The sequence below is a fragment of the Bemisia tabaci genome, chromosome 5, assembly GCF_918797505.1.
Source record: "Bemisia tabaci chromosome 5, PGI_BMITA_v3".
Taxonomy (NCBI): Eukaryota; Metazoa; Arthropoda; class Insecta; order Hemiptera; family Aleyrodidae; genus Bemisia; species Bemisia tabaci.
In genome coordinates, this window is record NC_092797.1 from 25,114,718 (window position 1) to 25,133,024 (window position 18,307).

At 40.4% G+C, this 18,307-nt stretch overlaps 1 protein-coding gene across 2 annotated transcripts; it reads left to right on the forward strand.

Annotated features, from left to right (window-relative positions):
- Positions 1 to 1,400: 1,400 nt before the first annotated feature.
- On the forward strand, positions 1,401 to 18,016 carry LOC109031976 (uncharacterized). 2 transcript variants are annotated; one of them, XM_019043845.2, is made up of 4 exons: positions 1,405 to 1,865; positions 3,051 to 3,134; positions 4,332 to 4,502; positions 16,523 to 18,016. In XM_019043845.2, the coding sequence occupies exons 1-4, from the start codon at positions 1,760 to 1,762 to the stop codon at positions 17,920 to 17,922; spliced, it is 1,761 nt and encodes a 586-aa protein (XP_018899390.2). In that variant the 5' UTR covers positions 1,405 to 1,759; the 3' UTR covers positions 17,923 to 18,016. The 2 variants fall into 2 exon arrangements, with proteins under 2 accessions (XP_018899391.2, XP_018899390.2); XM_019043846.2 differs by lacking the exon at positions 4,332 to 4,502 and having other exon boundaries at positions 1,401 to 1,865.
- Positions 18,017 to 18,307: the final 291 nt, after the last annotated feature.

Here is an 18,307-nt window from a genome sequence, read left to right on the forward strand (position 1 = left end):
ACGTCGATTTATTACCGCACACTGGAAAAAAAAAACACATTGGATCTAGAGTCCAGACTCTTCAAAACATCGACCAGAAAAAGCACTCTTGATTCAATCAGAATCTAACTTAAATCAAGAACCAAGCCTCTTAATTTAAGCGGATTTCGTTTTGATTCAAGCAAAAATCCGATTGAATCAAGAGTATTTTTTCTTGTCGATGTTTTTAAGAGTCTGGACTCTAGATCCAATGTGTTTTTTTCCCAGTGCACCTAAATTATCCCTTGTTTATACATGTTAATTTTGGTACATATGGGGAAACAAAGCACCCTAAAATTTTGTGGTAGTTTAACCGACGTGATGTCACGTCGGTTTTTTTTCTTTCTTTATTTCTTTCTTCTTTTTTTCTTTGAATCTGTGCAAATGACGCATGCTAAATGAGTCGTTACGTCGACCATATTTGCTCACCTTTAAATACGCCATTGAGATGACGTTGTCTGTATTTTCACACGTGCTAAAATCTATGGAACTTTCCATCCATTTTACAGTGACATTTTTTCGGCCACCAAACTTAACCAACTACGTGGAAGTGTCGGTCTATGTATTTTTAAGGCACAGACCACTCAACGGTATGACTTACATTGACTACGTGGCTGAAAGCATTTCATCCATCACATTTACATCCTATGCGGTATTTTTCGCTTTGATTCATGTTTTCCAGGAAGTTAAAAAAATTGATTTAATGCGAACATTTCCAAGGTTTTTTTTTAACTAATTATAAAGTTCGAAAACACCTAAAGTTAAAAAAGCAGTGTAGAAACGAGTAATTCATACCAACATCACAATCAAAGGAATGCATTTTTCCAGTCTTTTCATTGCCCTCTGCGCTGAATTTACCTCAAACTGTATCATAATTAACACCAATCTCGTGTTGAATTGTGTTTCACTTCCTATATTAACCAAAAGTAACACAAGAACACAAATTTCTTATCAGTGTATGAGCCCTCTTTCTTTAAATTTTAAAATATGGTACAGGGTTTTTAGTATTACGCGATGAAATCGTGAACTTTCTCTTTGGTTAAAAATAAATTCAATTTTTTTTTGAAGTCCGTTCTAGAGCTCTACCGCGCCGATTTTCAAAATCTTTACGGTTAGCGGCTTTGAGGTATATCATGCGGAGACAAGCCTGTGTTTCTTGCAATTTTTAAAATATGACCCAGGAAGCAGTCTTTTAAAAGCACGAAGCGTCCTTGGAGAGCTATGAGTTGGGTAGCATAGCAGCCCGAGGGCGTATCCCATGAGTATATTATGGACCTAATGTTTTTAAAATTGCAAATTCATGTAGAGATCTTCTTATTAAATGTTATGTATCTAATTGATGGACGCCAACCCATTCGATTTCTATGTCCTCGATATATGGAGGGTGAACCTCCAATTGACACATTAAGGTGCACGTTTGCACTTTGGAAACGCAAGTAATGCAATCCAGGCTGTGATTCACCGAACCTCAATTAGCGATCTCTACGTCAGTCAAACGGTTTCATGAGTGACGTTTTTGTGTACCATCAGACGTGTTTTTCCCCCCTTTTCAAAATCACGAGCACGCTACTGTGTCGCCTCTTCATGTCACAGGCTAGACACCACGCACTCCATTCCAGATTTTAAAATTTCAACTCTTCCGCTGCGATAGTTCCTTAGTTTCTCTGCGATGCTGAATCATGTCAAGGGTTTCCTTTTCCCCCAAACTTGTTTCTCCGACAGGTCATAGTCCAAAAGTTAAATGGATTATTTTAGAAATTTCAAGAATCTGAATATTTTTCTCATTATTGTGTTATGTACTATTGATGTTGTGAAAGGACCAATCGTACTTAAATCAAAACCATCGAGTAAGTCGACAAATTTTCATTCCTACACCTGTAGATAACCCTCGTCTGTATTATAAAGCACAAACTTGAAAGGCGTTCATATAAAAATCGGTTCATGTTGTTTATGATTAAGATAAGCAACAATGCTAAAATGCGAGAAACAAAGGCAAAGGAAGGTATAAAACAAAAAAATATAGACGTTTCGGCCGTTTACATAGTATTATCCATCGGACGAAAATAAAACCTAATTTAAATTATAATAATCAACCTATACTAACCTTAGGGTACACCAAACTAAACCTGCAAGGATAATCTGCTGTAAATTACCTATTGTTACTCAGGTACAGCATCATCAATTGCATGTTCATTTATTAATTTTTTGAAAATTAAAATTATTTTCTAGAATGTTATACCGGTTTACGTGGATTTTACATTCTTAATTTTATTTTCGTCCGATAGAGAATGGCTGCGCAATCGGCCGAAAGGTTCTGGGTTTTATTTTCCCTTTTTTAGCTCTGTTTCTCTTATTTTAGCATTGGTCTTCATCATATTGCACGTGGCATGAGCTGATCATAATTTTTCCATCGTCCTCGTGTGTCGCACTAAGTATGTCGTTTAAGAAATGAGATTTTCATACATTTCCACGCCACTGTAGGACATGCAAAACCAGTGGAATCGTGGGACGTGTAATTATCTTTTCCAAGCCAAGATTTTTCTTACTTATGAAGATCGTGGCAACCTATTGTTGATGCAAATGCGATATGAGAATCTTTGTGCGTATTTTTTAAATACATTCATTTATACGCTTTCTAGTAGCCCAGTAGCAACTAAAATTTAGCCGCAGATATTGAATTTTCTTTCAAGGAAAGAACATTATTATTTCTACTCATAAATTGAATTCCTTATTTTTTTCAACCTCAAACTCAATTTTTCTACTTTCTACCCTGGAAAAAATTGAAAGGTGTCAGTATTGTACACTGAAGTAAGTCCGATTGCACATTTTCTTTAATTTGGGCTAAAGTTTTTCAACGGATTGTCCCGATTTAAATAATCGATTTTAATTCCAGTTTGAAAGGAAATCACGAGCAGATAAGAGAGCGAGCTTCCAAAAAACGAAGCTTTAGAATTAGAATGTAGGGGTCATCAACCTGATCCGTTCGTATTTTGTACATCCAAATAATTTTGTTTGTTTGTTTTTTAATTCAGGAATCGTTGCTATTGATCGTCATTCCAAATTGAAAGTAATAAACCACCCATTTAGAGGACCTAGTCTCAAAGACGTAAAGGAAGGTAATATTCTTAAAACACACGTAAACAAGCTTAATTCTACATATTGGTGCAAATAAAAATAAAAGAGAAACACAAAAAACCCAGCGATTGGGTCTTATTTTAAACATATTTCATGTTTCGTGTAAATGGTGCCATGAAGGAGGAAGTTGCAGCGCGTGAAATTTAAGAAGCGCATTTTCACGCTTTCCGCCGATTTGATAAGTGTTTTTAAGAGGGTTGTAAATGCTTGACACCCATTATTTTTGGCGTGCTTGACTCACTTTATTGCGTGGAATAAGGATATTGAAGATAATTTTGCCAATTTTCTCTCAAATGTATTGTATCTTGTTGGATCCTTACTTGTTCTCCAAGAAATGCCGGGAGGGATGCGGTTTTATTTGATCCGTTTACGAGGCAGGCGTTCTTATGGGCTGCGTCGAACTGTTGTGATCATTCGAAAACGCCTTCAATTTCGCGCGATACTTCACCGCTCACACCAGAGTTAATATATTTGTATCGATAATTGTGGTACCAAATCCTTTCTTCAGCTCGGAAAGTCCCCCCCCCCCTTCTTTTTTTTTTAAAAAAAAAATCAAACAAACAAACAAAAACATGACACTAAAATCTCAAATTTTGGAAGTTACGTGGGGAAAACTAACTTTCCAGCCTCGGCAATAAAAATTACGCAAGAATCGCCTAATTAGACACTTGGACATTATAGGCACTTTTCATCAGCCTTATCGACGCTAGACAGTTAAATGTTTACATGGAAATACGTGAACAGATTACGGCTTATGACTGGAAAATTGTATTTTTGGCCGCTAATTCCGTAAATGACCTTTGTTTCTCTCCAAAACGCACCAATAATCCAAAAAAAACGAATTTGCCCAAGATAATCCAAATTTTTTAGGGGAACTTCCAATTTTTGTCGGTAAAGCCGCACTGATCCAAAGATACGGAGATTATTTTCAAAATCAACACTTTAAGTGTTAACAGCAACAGGGCAGGTAAAACAGGAAAAAAATACACAGTAATTGTCAACCACGATAATTTATATTGCTTTTACTCTCATGAGCAACTTTTCTGATTAGATTTCGATTTTACTGTATTTTTAACTATGATCGACGATTTGCGATGAGGAGTGCGTAATTAACGACATTGCTCCAGCTGGAGGCGCTCTACACAATTTTGCATGAAATGATGTTTTATAACTTCTAGGTAAAGCCTCAAAAAAGAGCCTTTTCAAAACCTTCTCATGCAGTCGGTCGACGTACAGTGAATGCAATGATCGATGTGAACTCCGAAACCGCCATTTACGTGGAAACTGCGATGAAGGAGCGTGCATCTGTGTCAAAAATCGAGGGCGAAAATCCTGGAGACCTCCTGCAGGTATATACTAATATATATATAAAGTCGCTTTATAACGCACTCTGGCGTTCTACGACACCCAAACGCCACATATGCCTGTCTTCCCAGAGGTTATCGGGCAACTGACACCGCAACATCTCTTCGTCAATGCCCTGCCGCCAACCCTAACAAACTAATAACAGTCTTAATATTACAAAGGGAGCAGAGGTTTATAATATATTCCTTTGCCTGGTTTTGAACTTATCTCATTGATTGTTTCGAACTTATTGAATCCGTCTCTTACTTTGCTCTGACGCCCAGTAGGTCGAGTCAATAAATAGGACAGGTTGGTCAAAATTTAGAAACTTTAAACGCTTATAGCTACGTTCGTACGAAATTTCGAGGTTCTGAAAGTGGCTCCACTGGTTGCCTCGTGAAATTTTCTTTCAGAGTCACTCCTTTAAAGTAAAAACGTGACGGAATGAACATCAAAATTTGCAGTTTTAGCAAAAAATTTCATGACTGACCTCTCTAATTGACTCGACCCACTGTGTTTCATCTTCGTTATTTAATGTGCATGTAGTGTTACATCGTGGATTGTAAAATAAGTACATCTGCTTCTTCATTAATAAAAATTCGGAAGAAATAAATCGTATGACCTGAAAATATTCTGCTTAAAGACGCACTTCTTTGTGCTCATGTTGCATTTCTACTGTACGTAATATATAATACAAATACAGCCACTTTCATTCAGATATTAATGCAGTGAGTCATTCTAACTTTTTGAGAAGTTTTGCATTAGGTTGAATATATGCACAATGAAGATGGATTTGAACCCTTTCTCTGTAGATCGCTGCAACAATCAGATTATCAATCATACAGTAAAGCGGATTTTACTCAACTGTTTGATGCTTATTTATTTGAGAGTTAGCTTACCGGGATTGAGAAGCAGAAATCTGCTTATGAAGCATAACAACTTAGTTAATATTCCATTAATTATTTATTAGTGCAGAACTTTGAAAATGAAGGCAGACAAACTACTGAAAGGCTCCTTAAGAAATCCTAAGTAGGGAGATGCACGAACAGAGTTTGAGGCAGTTCAAAACTCTAAAAATTTGATGCGAGTTAATATACTTGAATGATATCAAAATTTTCAAGAGGAAATATTGTGAGCATATCTTTTGGCACAAATTCACGATCTTTTTCATGTAGATGTGTATGTATGAGCCGCTTTTACGGCGCGCTAGGGCGCTCTGCGACGCCTATTCTCCACAGGAATCTGTCATGGTAGAGATCCTCCGGAAGCTGGCATCTCTCCATCTCTTCATGGATGCCCTCTACCCACCGTTTGGCTGGACGCCCTCTCCGTCGCTTACCTGGGGGGACCCACTCCAACACCTTCTTCGGCAACCTGGTATCAGCCATTCTCTGCACATGCCCATACCATACCAATTGCTTGGTCATGATATCGTGCACAATCGTCCCCTCAACGCCCATTATCTCTCGGACACGTTCATTCCTGACACGTTCTCTCCTCGAGATTCCAGCCGATCTTCGCCAGAAATCCATCTCGGTCGCCTTGAGCATTTCTTGGGTCCGCTTCTTCAACTGCCACAATGTAGATTAGATTTCAAAAATAGACTCTCAATGTTCGGACGAGTTACTCAAAAAACGCATTGCAAAAAGTAAATTAGATGAAACAAGTTCAGTTAGCTGTGGCAAATGCAAAATGACTTCATTAAAGTGGGAAGGATGAACACTTTGTACTACTCAATGAAACTTCAAGAGCACACTTCTTCTCGAGAGGCACCAAGTCATTGTAACATTTTAAAACAATTCTTCGCGTTCACGTGTACTTTTGAAAAAAAAATGAAAAGGTGCGAGGAAGAAATTTATAAAAAAAATTGTAGTTTTTGAAAAAGTTTTAAACGGGGTTACGTGTTCGAGATTGCAGGAAGAAAAATAGGCATTTTAACGATAGGGAACAGCAACCGCTGCGCGTGTGAGCATAACCGAGGTTGAAGACTAGGATAACTATTGACCGGAAAAAAGAATGAACTCATGAAAACCTGCCTATTGGAGACTTTCTTGTTGAAAGCCATGTTGCACATGAAGTTTTTTCGGATCAGAATGTATTTCATGACGATTGCTTTAATCATAAGGTACTTGATATTATGCATCGGATCTAAGTCAAGCAGGTGGTCATTCAGTTGCTTAAAAATCCTATCGCTGGTTTCATTTGCATCGTATTTCATTTGTAACTGCATTTGTAAGTGCAGCAGGAGAAAATTTTTTCTGTGAATTCTCAACTTTACCCCTTGGGAATGCAATACACGGTGCTTTTTCAGGTTGCCTAGTGATCAGAAACACATTTTCTGATGCATAATTCAAGCCGCCTCTAGCTTTGAGTAGACACAATGCTCTCCCATATCCTCTTCCGCCAATTATGGAAGCGATGCGAATTGGGCACTTAATTTTTTTCTTTAAAATTTTCACAACAAAACCGGATATATACTAAATAAAATTTCGGTACAGACAGTAAAGTTCAAATCCTTTGGATCATTGGTATTCCTCAAAAGGGAATTCATGTATTGGTCAGTGAGTTCTGCTATACGGAAGATGTCAAATTTATTTTCAAGTTAATCAAAGACGGTATTACAATAAAGAGAAACAATTGTAGAGAGATGTTAATCAATTTTTCGGGTGCCGCAGTGACGGATGAGTCAGTCAAAATTGACATGTGCTCTAGGTCTACACAAATTCCACGGCGGCCTATTTTAAGCTCCATGTGGATGAGATATTTTTTCTGTACGCATTTCGGAAGTTTCTCACTGTGTATTGCTGTTGTGCGTGTGCCCCCGCACACACGACTGCACCCGAAAAAAATCTCTAAGTGATCCTGAGAAAACTTGTGAGTAGGGAGGAATTGTGCACAATTCTTCATTGAGTTCTAATATACACTGGCTATTCCATAAAAATCCCAGGAAATCTGTGTGACTTTTCTCCCTTCAGTTTCTTTTATATGTGATGATGACACTCTTCAAGGCGTATTGCAATTGTATCGTAGTTTCTGGGATGTAATGGTTTCTTCAACCCTCACTACAATACATTCATTGCGTGCGTATTTACTTACATATATTTTACATGTGTTACTCTGATCGAACAACAGAGAAAGAAACCATGGGTATCACTACCGCGGTGGATGACTTCAAAAAACTGACTTTTCAAAGGTGTGTCATCCATACGAATTTATTTACAAATCAAGGATAAATAGCTGAATAATCACCTCCGGTTGTTCTCCTTCGTATCTTCATTTAATTGAGACACGAGAGTCTCCGTTAGCCTTAGCCTGGTGGGTAACTTAAAGCCCGGGCAAAAGCTCTGAACCAGCCGCTGAAGCCCTGGTCGCTCTACCAGACTGTATATGGCAGAGCCTCGGTCGCTAAGAAAATGGCTATCTCCCTTTCGAGGCGCTCTTGCAATTTGGGATCTAGAACTGGCTGGACTGGCGGTTCAGCTGTAGACGGGATACTACTCGCACTCTTGCGTCAAAATGGTATTGTTATCAATTTTTCAGCTCAGCCCTTTTCCTTTTCCGGACACAGTGGTACAATGATAAAATGTGTAAAACTCATCGAGGATCTCGCCATCGGTACCTTATGAGTGATCTATTTCAAATTTAACACAGGAGATAATGCTGAAGTAAAGCGGGCATAATCAACTGGGGGAGGGGGATATCTCTGTTAATATTGAACTTTAAAAGTTGCTGTTGCTGCCTTGACCATAGAACATACCCGCACTTGTTGTTAGTAGCGGCAATTTTTCTTAAAGCGATAATGAAGAGACGTCGGTATCAGGCAAAAAAATGTGCGTCTCTTCTGCACCAAATTTTGCTCTGAAAACACCATTTAGGTGTCAGTCTCTTCGTGTGATGTGTGGAAGGTCAAAAACTGAATACTTGAATCTGATGATTTTGCTGTATTCCACCAGCCCACTATCATTTTTTTGCTTGTTTTTATTTAAAACCAGCTTTACAAAATTCCTTCGCAAGAAAATATGTAAGGTCATTCATTTGTTGTACTACGCGAGTGGTTTCGTCAGTCATAATAATATGGTTCCTACCTTTGGTTCCGCTGGAATCTTATATTGAATAGGATCCTTTCCTCGCGTTCGTTATTCCTTGCTAGTCATTTTTTCAAGAGTCCGCTTTGTACTTATCAAAGAAAACGTGAATTTTGCCGTAATGACTACATTTTTTTATCACGTTACTAACGATGTCCAATAGTGCCAAGGTCTTCACATGTTTTTACTTGCGATGCTTTAGAATGACAATACAAAAATGGCCTATCATAAAGGACACAATACAACGAGCGCAATCCAGTGCACATAATACAGTGAATAAAAAAGCTCAAATATTCACGATTGAACTAAGACATGTTAAGAGACTTTGTCTTAGTGCACTCATACTCCTCCAGGCGAAACCCATCTCGTGAAAGTCTGACCGGATAGTGACAATGGGTAGACTTTTTTTATTGCTCTTCTCTATCACATCAACGAAAAGTGTTGGCACCAGAGACAGGATTTGTCACATGAATATTAAAGCAAAGTTGCAAATACAACATGTTTAATTATTACAAAACTAATATATAGGTATGAATATAAATATTTATAAACATGCGTATCTTGTCGGGGTAATTCACACCGTAAAGAATTCATTTATCATGAAGGAAATTCGACTTTAGATCTAGAAAGCCAGGGGAGCAACATTCGTATACGTGCGCTTTCACCTCTTTTTTTCATCTTCCCGAAACGCGCGTTTCTCTAGGCCTGTCATTTGGATATTCTTCAATTAAATTGTTGAAACCTTCGTTATTCTGGATGTTTAGACCCTCCAGGTAACTTCTATACCTTCGGTTTTTGCTTTTAATGATTTTCATTTTTACCGTGAATGTCCCGTTTCTATAATGGGCTCGTCCCAATGTGCGGCGTGCTGCCGCTGCCAGCTCAGAATGCACACTGACGCCTACAAACCGAAAGGGATACTTCAAGCATTGCGCGATGCGTGAGGTAGCCCCTTAGGTTTGTAGGCGTCAGTGTGCATTCTGAGCTGGCAGCGGCAGCACGCTGCGGCGCTCCCGACGCGGGCGGGTGGTGAACAATTTCTTGCGGGGAGAGCTCCCTGGCCGAGAAAATCGTATATCGTGTAATTTATTTCTTTATTTTATTATTTTAATTTTTTTTTTAACTTTTAAAATTACACACCGGTTGTGTGAAGTAATAAGTGAACTCTCAACGCTAGATGAATATAGGCAATTCGTACGCCATACGCGCTGCGGACGGCGCGGCGCAGGGTGACTCATGAAATGCTCCCCTGTGCTCTGTCGGTGCGACAGCCTTTAAATCCAGAAATAAGCTAGCAGAGGAGGTGGCCTTTTTTGAGATGGCCTCCGTAACTTTGGAGTTAAGGATATTATGCCATACGGACATGAGTTTGCTTTTGCCACGGAGTAGCATTCTTCTCTTGTATTTAGCACGGTTACAAGATTCGGAACTTTTAGACCGTCATGTCCCTTTGAACTTTTATGGCAGAAGCTCCATTAAGTATAACGCATTGTCCTGAAAATATTAATATGTTTTACTATATTAAGGTTTCTAATTTAGACTTGGAGCGGTCTAATTTACAAATAACTTAATATATAAAGCGAATAACTAAAAGTTCTTCAAATAGAACTGAAGAAACCTGTGAGAAATTTTATGTTTATCCTTTCGGCTGGGTGCTGCATGACAAGATCATTCTTTTGGTTGCTGTAGTAAGAGACAAACAATAAGTAAACAAGGTTCGGACTTATAAAATCAGGTATTGTTGGAATGACGTTTAGGGAGACGATTGGGCGGCGGCGGTTGGCGTGCACCACTCGCCAAGGTGGAGCGGTTTTTAAAAAAAGTTTTCGGATCCAAACGGGCAAGCGAAAATAGCTGCCCCATAAGGTCACAAACAAAAAAGCAAGAGGAACAATTTTTTCGAATTTTGACGTTTTCCATGAGTAGGCTTAAACGTGGTAAATCCAAAATGCGATTTTTCGGGCAAATGCATTGTCAATTTCAGCTGAAATTGACGATTTATCGTCGAAGGAGAAAAGCGTATCTTTAACTGGATATACAGTAACGACACGGGTGACTTCGGGATTTTCCCTTCACAAGTCATTACCAAAAAATCGAGTTGTTGACGCTCCATCTCATAATTCGGCGACGTACTTCTCAATCCCCTGTGACGTCAAAAAGCCCATCCTTTACATTTTGACTTGCAAGTTTTTCTCATGGTTGCAATCTTCAATCTGTCTTTAAGACTGATATTTTCAAGTATAGGTGATTGCAATTTCTCAAATTATAAGAAAATGGAGTCACTTCAAAACTTTCTCTTCACACTTTTTTTCAGGCGTAGGACTGACCAAAGAAAACAAGATTCTTTGGGCGTTTTTAAAAAGTTTTTTTGTCCCCTGGTGTTGTGTTGAGGGAAACAGCACTCGAAGCCTCTTAAATTTTGACATTTAAGGAAAATGGCGACTTTATTCGGCTTTGAACTGACGTTTTGTTTCAAAAGTAGGTAAGATTTTTCGGTCCAATAAAGTTGTTCGCACATGGCCATCTCTTGCAGACGTCCGTAAACTTGCTGGAAAGCTTCGGTCACCAATTGCGCACGGCGTTCGACGACCTGGAAATGACACCCGAGAAAAAATGGATCGTTCAAGCTCATTCAGGATCGTTCGATTTTCAATGATCCTGAATGAGTTTGAATGATTCTTCAATGAGCATCAATGATCCCGAATGAGCTTGAATGCGCTGACTCGTTGGATCATTCAACTTGAATGATCCGGATCGTTCAAGTCGAACGATCCGGATCTTTGACCCAATGCGCTTGAATACGCTGGCCCATTGGATCATTCAACTTGAATCTGCCAACTGGTTGGATCGTTCAATTTGAATGTGCCGACTTGTTGGATCGTTCAACTTGTATGATCAGGATCATTCAATTTGAATGATTCAATTAATCGGCTTATTCAAACTCATTGGGCCAATGATCAGGCTTATCGTAGCTGAATCATTAAGAGCATTAAAATTGAACGGCCCAACATGCTAGCTCATTCAAGCTTATTAGGTCAACGATCCAGATTATTAAAGTTGAATAAGCCACTACTATGCCAGCGTCTGATTGGGTCACTTGGATAATTTTTACCTCCCACTATTCTACATTAATATAATTTTGCTATGTAACTTTAATAAATACTCAATCGGGTCAAACTCTGGGACCTACCACAATGATATGATCACTTCAGCAGATTCGGATATTCAAGTATCGGTCTGATGAGAATCTATTATAAAGAAATTGTAAGAAGTATAGACGCAAATGCACATGGGTAGCCATTTTCACTTCGCAGTTTTTCTTCGACAGAAAAATGAAGGAATAAGGGAAAAGTTCAAAAACACTGACTCGCCAGAAATTTCATCCAATTCCTTTTGAAGTAAGCTCATCATCCGCTCTATTAGAGTAACAGTGTGAATGTACCTTCAATAAAAGTAGATATTTTTGCTACAAACTATCTCCCACATGCTGTCAAGAATTCAAACCACAAAACAGTCATGATGGGAGAGGCTCGTAGCTTTGCCACCGAGTTGCAAAGCTGCTCTGCCGTGCTAAGAAAGAACGCCATATTAGCCTTCAGACGTTGCTAAGTTTCCTCCGATAAAAACCAAATTTACTGGGAAAATTGCGAATATTACTTTCCAAAATTTTTAGACAATTTTGTACGCAATTTAATCTAAAATATCTGAACTTTTCTAGAAAAAAAAATACATGAATATTTTCAAAAATACATGCTTTATCAAGGGAAATTTGGCAACTCTCGGATGTTCATCCGGCGTTCTTCCTTAGCACGGCAATGCTGCAGGGATACTTTCCATCGACAACTGAAGAATTTAACTAGAAAGAAACATATAAAAATAACAGCATAACCAAAAAAAATGTTGAATTGAAGAATAAACCGCGCGTTTAGAATTGCATGAGCGATGTCGCTGTTACTCTGATTTAAAAGAAAGATACCAGCAAAAATTATATTGGGATACAGGGGTATAAAATTGGCTTTGTCTCTGAAATAATTAATTTACCTTAGATTGTGCTTTGAAGTGATACAAGGCAGTAGGTAATTACAAATTTGTGCTTGAGTGTTTGTTCAAATGAAGTGTCATCGATGGAGAGAATTTTATTGAAGTAAAATTGTGTCCTCGGACCATAAAGTAGTGCATTTGATGACTGGAGCACAACTCACAGGTATAAGGTAACATCATACTGATAACTTGTTAAACGGTCAAGGGAAAAAAACAATAAATAGAATTTAAAGCGACATAGAAGAGAAATTACAGAACAGAGGATTTCAATTTTCGAGGAAAGTAGGGCCTCTCTCACTAGCTTTTCTGAAAATTCTTAAGATTAGCCTTATGACAGTAAAAAAAATGAGCCTTACATGATAATATAAAAAAAAGAGACGAGAAATTGACATAATCATAGCAATCCTTAAGACAGGAGGATGGGAAAATATTTCAGCAATGTGGCAACGCCGTTACTTCCCCGCCTCCCACCACTCGTTTGCTGCGTGAAGAAAACAAAAGAAGATGACCGTTGAGCCAAGGAAGATGGAAATTCCACCCCCGAACCTGTAAAGGCCGAGGGGTCGCGGTATTCGCCACTTGGTCTGATCAGTCTTGCTGCCTGCGTATCATTAGCGTGTCGCCGCTCAGATTTTTCGTCTGTGTTGCTTTAAATTCTATGTATTTATTGTTTTTTCGCTGGACTGTTTAACAAGTTATCAGTATAAACTTACCTTGTACTTGTGAGTTGTGCTCCAGCCATCAAATGCACTGCTTTTTGTTCCGAGGACACAATTTTACTTCAATATTTTCTCCATCGATAACGCTTCATTTGAACAAACACGCAAGCACAAAATTGTAAGTACTATTGCCTTATTTCACTTCAAAGCACAATCTAAGGTAAATTAATTATTTCAGAGACAAAGCCAATTTTATACCCCTGTATCCCAATGTAATTTTTGCTTGTTTCTTTCTTTTAAATCAGAGTAAAACAGCGACATCGCTTATGCAATTCTAAACGCGCGGTTAATTCTTCAATTCAACATTTTTCTGGTTATGCTGTTAATTTAATATGTTCCATTTTAGTTAAATTTTTCAGTTGTCGATGGAAAGAATCCCCGCAGCAGCTCTGCAACTCGGCGGCAAAGCTACGAGCCTCTCCCACAATGACTGTTGTGTGGTTTGAATTCTTGACAGCGTGTGGGAGATGGTTTGTAGCAAAAATGTTCACCTTCAAACTACTTTTATTATAGTACCTACATTCACACTGTTGCTGTAATAGGGCGGAGGATGAGCTTACTTCTGGAGGAATTGGATAAACTTCTGGTGAGTCTGTGTTTTCTTAACTTTTCCTATCATCATATGTTTTTTTGGTTTTTTCCCCTTCATTTTTCTGTTGAAAAAAAAACTGCAAAGTGAGAATGGATACCCATGTACTTTTGCTTCTATACTATTTACAATCTTTTTATAATAGATTCTCATCAGACCGAGACCTTGACTCACTGGAAATCAACGATCAGGAGAATTCAAGCTGGCTGGGATTCAACGATCAGGATCATTCAAGCTAGTTGGGATTCAACGATCAGGATCATTCAAGCTCGTTGAAATTCAACGATCAGGATCATTCAAGCTCGTTGAAATTCAACGATCAGGATCATTCAAACTCGTTGGAATTCAATGATCACGATCATTCAAGCTCATTGGAATCCAATGATCCGGATCATTCAAGCTCGTTGAAATCCAATGATCCGGATCATTCAAGCTCGTTGAAATCCAATGATCCGGATCATTCAAGCTCGTTGAAATCCAATGATCCGGATCATTCAAGCTCGTTGAAATCCAATGATCCGGATCATTCAAGCTCGTTGAAATCCAATGATCCGGATCATTCAAGCTCGTTGAAATCCAATGATCCGGATCATTCAAGCTCGTTGAAATCCAATGATCCGGATCATTCAAGCTCGTTGAAATCCAATGATCCGGATCATTCAAGCTCGTTGAAATCCAATGATCCGGATCATTCAAGCTCGTTCAAATCCAATGATCCGGATCATTCAAGCTCATTGAAATTCAATGATCAGGATCATTCAAGCTCATTCGGGCGCATTAAAATTCAATGATCAAGTGAACGATCTGGATCATTCAAATTTGAATGAGCTGACGAAAAACTCATTCAAATTGAATGATCCGGATCGTTCATTTTTCAATGAGCTTGAATGATCCATTTTTTCTCGGGCATACAACTTGAAAATCCTTGCTTCGGGCTGACCATGTTTGAAATATTTTATTTCCTCTCCTGACAAAGTGGAGGCACAGTGATGGTTTCTAACTTGTCCCAATCAATTAATTCTGTGTGATTCGACCCATTGAAGTTCAGCGGAGGGATTCTGGATGGTCTCACATCCATCGCTGAAGAGCTGTTCTTGGCGGCTAAAATTCTTTCAACGGCAGTTTTCTGCACATTTTCGTCTTCGTCAGCTAGTGCGCCACAGCGCTTTCTGCCAGGTGCCGAACCCCCTTCCTGCTCTCCAAGAATACCACGAGATGCTTTGTCGATGGGAATAATGCATGAATGATTTGTGCAATACCTCCCTCCCTAACGAAACTGTGGATTGATTTATAATTGGAAATTGTATCAAGCATATGAATCAGGATGTTCTCAGGATGCGGTCGGAGGTCCTCAACCACGTGTCGTAGAGACATCTGCAGGCTGACTCAGAGATCGGGCATGTGCAGGGGTTGTGGTGGAGGCATTTTGTGTAATGTTGAAGGTAGCTGTTTCTGCTGCGTCTCCTCCATATCCTCAAACTTGCTGCGCTGATTTTGAGTGCCTAGCATGCACCGCTCGTGCTCGTATGTCCTCAACCACGTGTCGTAGAGACATAGCTGCAGGCTGACTCAGAGATCGGGCATGTGCAGGGATTGAGGTGGAGGTATTTGGTAGAATGTCGGAGGTAGCTGTTTCATAAATGACTAGGGGAAGATGACATAGCCAGACCACGGAATTGTTGAATTAGATTTATTACATTACGTATGCATTTCTAAGAATAAACTTCATCTCCACAGCTTATAAAAAATTACGAACCATAAATTACAATTAAATAAAAAGTAAAAACGAATCACAATGTAGCCAAAGAGAAAGAAAAACTGTAAAAATAATTGATAAAATATGGGAAAACAAAAAACGCTTGAATAACTGCGGCGGCAAAGTCTGAATTGGATGCACCACTCCTGGAATTCTTTTTCATGATGTCAGTTGGCTCTTGCTATCCGAAAACAAAAACGACAGCACTTTTAAAAGGAGAGCAATTGGTGCGTCCAAACGATGGAGATCCCATCTGTGAAAACGCGTCCACCGGTATAAGGAAAAAACAACGTATATGTGAGTTTTCTTTACAAATTTTAATTTGAGGGGTTGTTTCAAGGGCCCTCGACCCCAATTTACGAGGTGATGACACCGTATTTGGTGTCTCTTGAGCCTTTAAACTGACAGAAAGACACCTCATGTGGCAACCAGGATTAATAATAGCAATTTCCTCGTAAATATGGACCATTTTGGCCGCCACCTTGGATTTGAAGATACCCTTTGGATGATTGGTGTTTTTTACTGTACTATATTCAAATTGCGCCCCTTGCAACGCTGCCCCCCCCCCCCCCCCCGGCCGGAGGCTTTGGCAAGGGTACCATTTATACCACTTCACGTGTAGGCCAAGCGGGATATTGATGAACTGCCTAATCGGGCATTGTCCAGATTTCCGGTCATAGTCGATTGTTTCAAACCAAAGGTCTTTGCCAAACGTCTAGTCATGACAGTTGTGTCGATCTAAAGTTTGCAATGTTTCACGCCTACCTGCGCAGGAAATACTGCTCATTTTCTCGTGTATTTCATAACTGTAAATAAAAACAATTTTATGTTTCAGGGCGGAACGGATTAGAGTATAAAACCAACTGCTCGATAAAAAAAAATGCAACCAACTGTTCGAAGCACTGTTTGAGCCTTAAGAGGGGTCTCAAGGGAGAGTGTGAAGGAAATACGTGCGAGTGTGTGGAATGGGTCGATGAAGAGGACGATGAAGACGAGGAGTCCTCTTCCGAGGATGATGAAGAGTCACCTACGCCGAGGGCTCTGAAATCATCGAGCGGCAGAGGGAGAGGCCTCATGAGAAGTCAAAGCTCATCCGGTCGGAAGAGTCCAAGCGCCAAGCGCGCGAAGACTCCCGCAAGAAGCAAAGGCTCCCAAACTCCCAAGAGAACTTCGACAAGCAGAGGCGGTAGACCCTCGTCGTCCAAGGGCAGAAGAACTCCGTCCCGGAGCGGAAAATCCCCGGCTGCGGGCAGGGGAGCTAAGAATGGGAATCGACCGTACTCGAAGGGTGGGAAGACACCCTCGAGAAATGGCGGAAAGACCCCCTCGAGAAGCAACACTCCGAAAAGGCCATCATCTGCCAAGAAGCCGTACTCCAGGAAAGGTGGACGAAACGAGGAAGATGGACTGGGTTTCGGTGTGCCAGCCGGGAACCAAGGTGGCAGGGACGACTTCCCGGAAGACGACTTTCCAGGAGGGGGCTTCGATGCTCCCGCCGGGAACAGGAACGGCAGGAAGGAAGACGACGACGACGACACTGACGGGCCGGAGACCCTCAAAAATCAGAGAGTGCCACCGCCAGGACCTACGGATCGCTTCGGGTTACCGCCTAAAGGGCGCGGGCAGGACGACGATTTCGGCGACGATGATTTCCCCCCTAACGGGGGGTTACCGCCTAAGCAGCAGTTCGCTCCCCCAGGGGGGGTACCGCCCAAGCAGCAGTTCGATGATGATGACCCGTCATTCCAAGACGACCTACCACCGGGTCGACAACCCCAATTCGACAACCCCCGAGCCCCACCTCCTGCGTTCGACGCTCCCATCGACCCTAAAAGACCCGGGACGCCCACGGGCCGCGTCCCCTTCGACCCTACAAGACCCGGGACGCCCACGGGCCGCGTCCCCTTCGAGCCCAAAAGACCCGGCACGGGGGCGACGACCCCTAAAAAACCGCCGTCCTTGCTGGATGAACGCCCCTTCAGTTCTCAAGGCCTCCCGCCGGGGAGGAACGATCCGCAGAACTCAGGGTTTCCGCCTCAGGGACCCGGATTTGATGACTTCGGCCGGCCGCCCATGGATGAGTTTGGGAGACCAATGGATGATTTTGATTCGAATGATGATTTCAACAATTTGGACCCGAATGGATTTGATGATTTTGGCCGAGGGGCCCCTCCAAGGAATGCTAATATTGACAGCTCCCGCTTCCCAATGCGATCCGGAAACGGACGTTTCTAATTCGGAAGTGAGAAATACACGACGTTACATTATTTTATGATTTGAATTGAAAACCCAGCGTGCTCAAATTATTAAACAAGAAGTAAACTGATAACGCTGTCTTTGAGTCCTTTAAGACGAGTCCTCTTTATCCCTTTTAACCAGATCCTTTATGTCGCTGCACTATCTGAGCGCAATTGAAGCGCTGGGCGCAGGAAGGACATTTCTTGGTCCCCTCTAACGTTTCAGCCATTATCAAAGCAAATATATGTATTTTTTCGTGATTTTTATTGAATATTCATAACTTTACAATGCTGGAAACGTAAAATTTCAGAAAATTTACCCGATAGATTACTCTCTTAAGTAAAAATTAGAACTGAAAATTCTGAAAAACCGCAACCAAGTA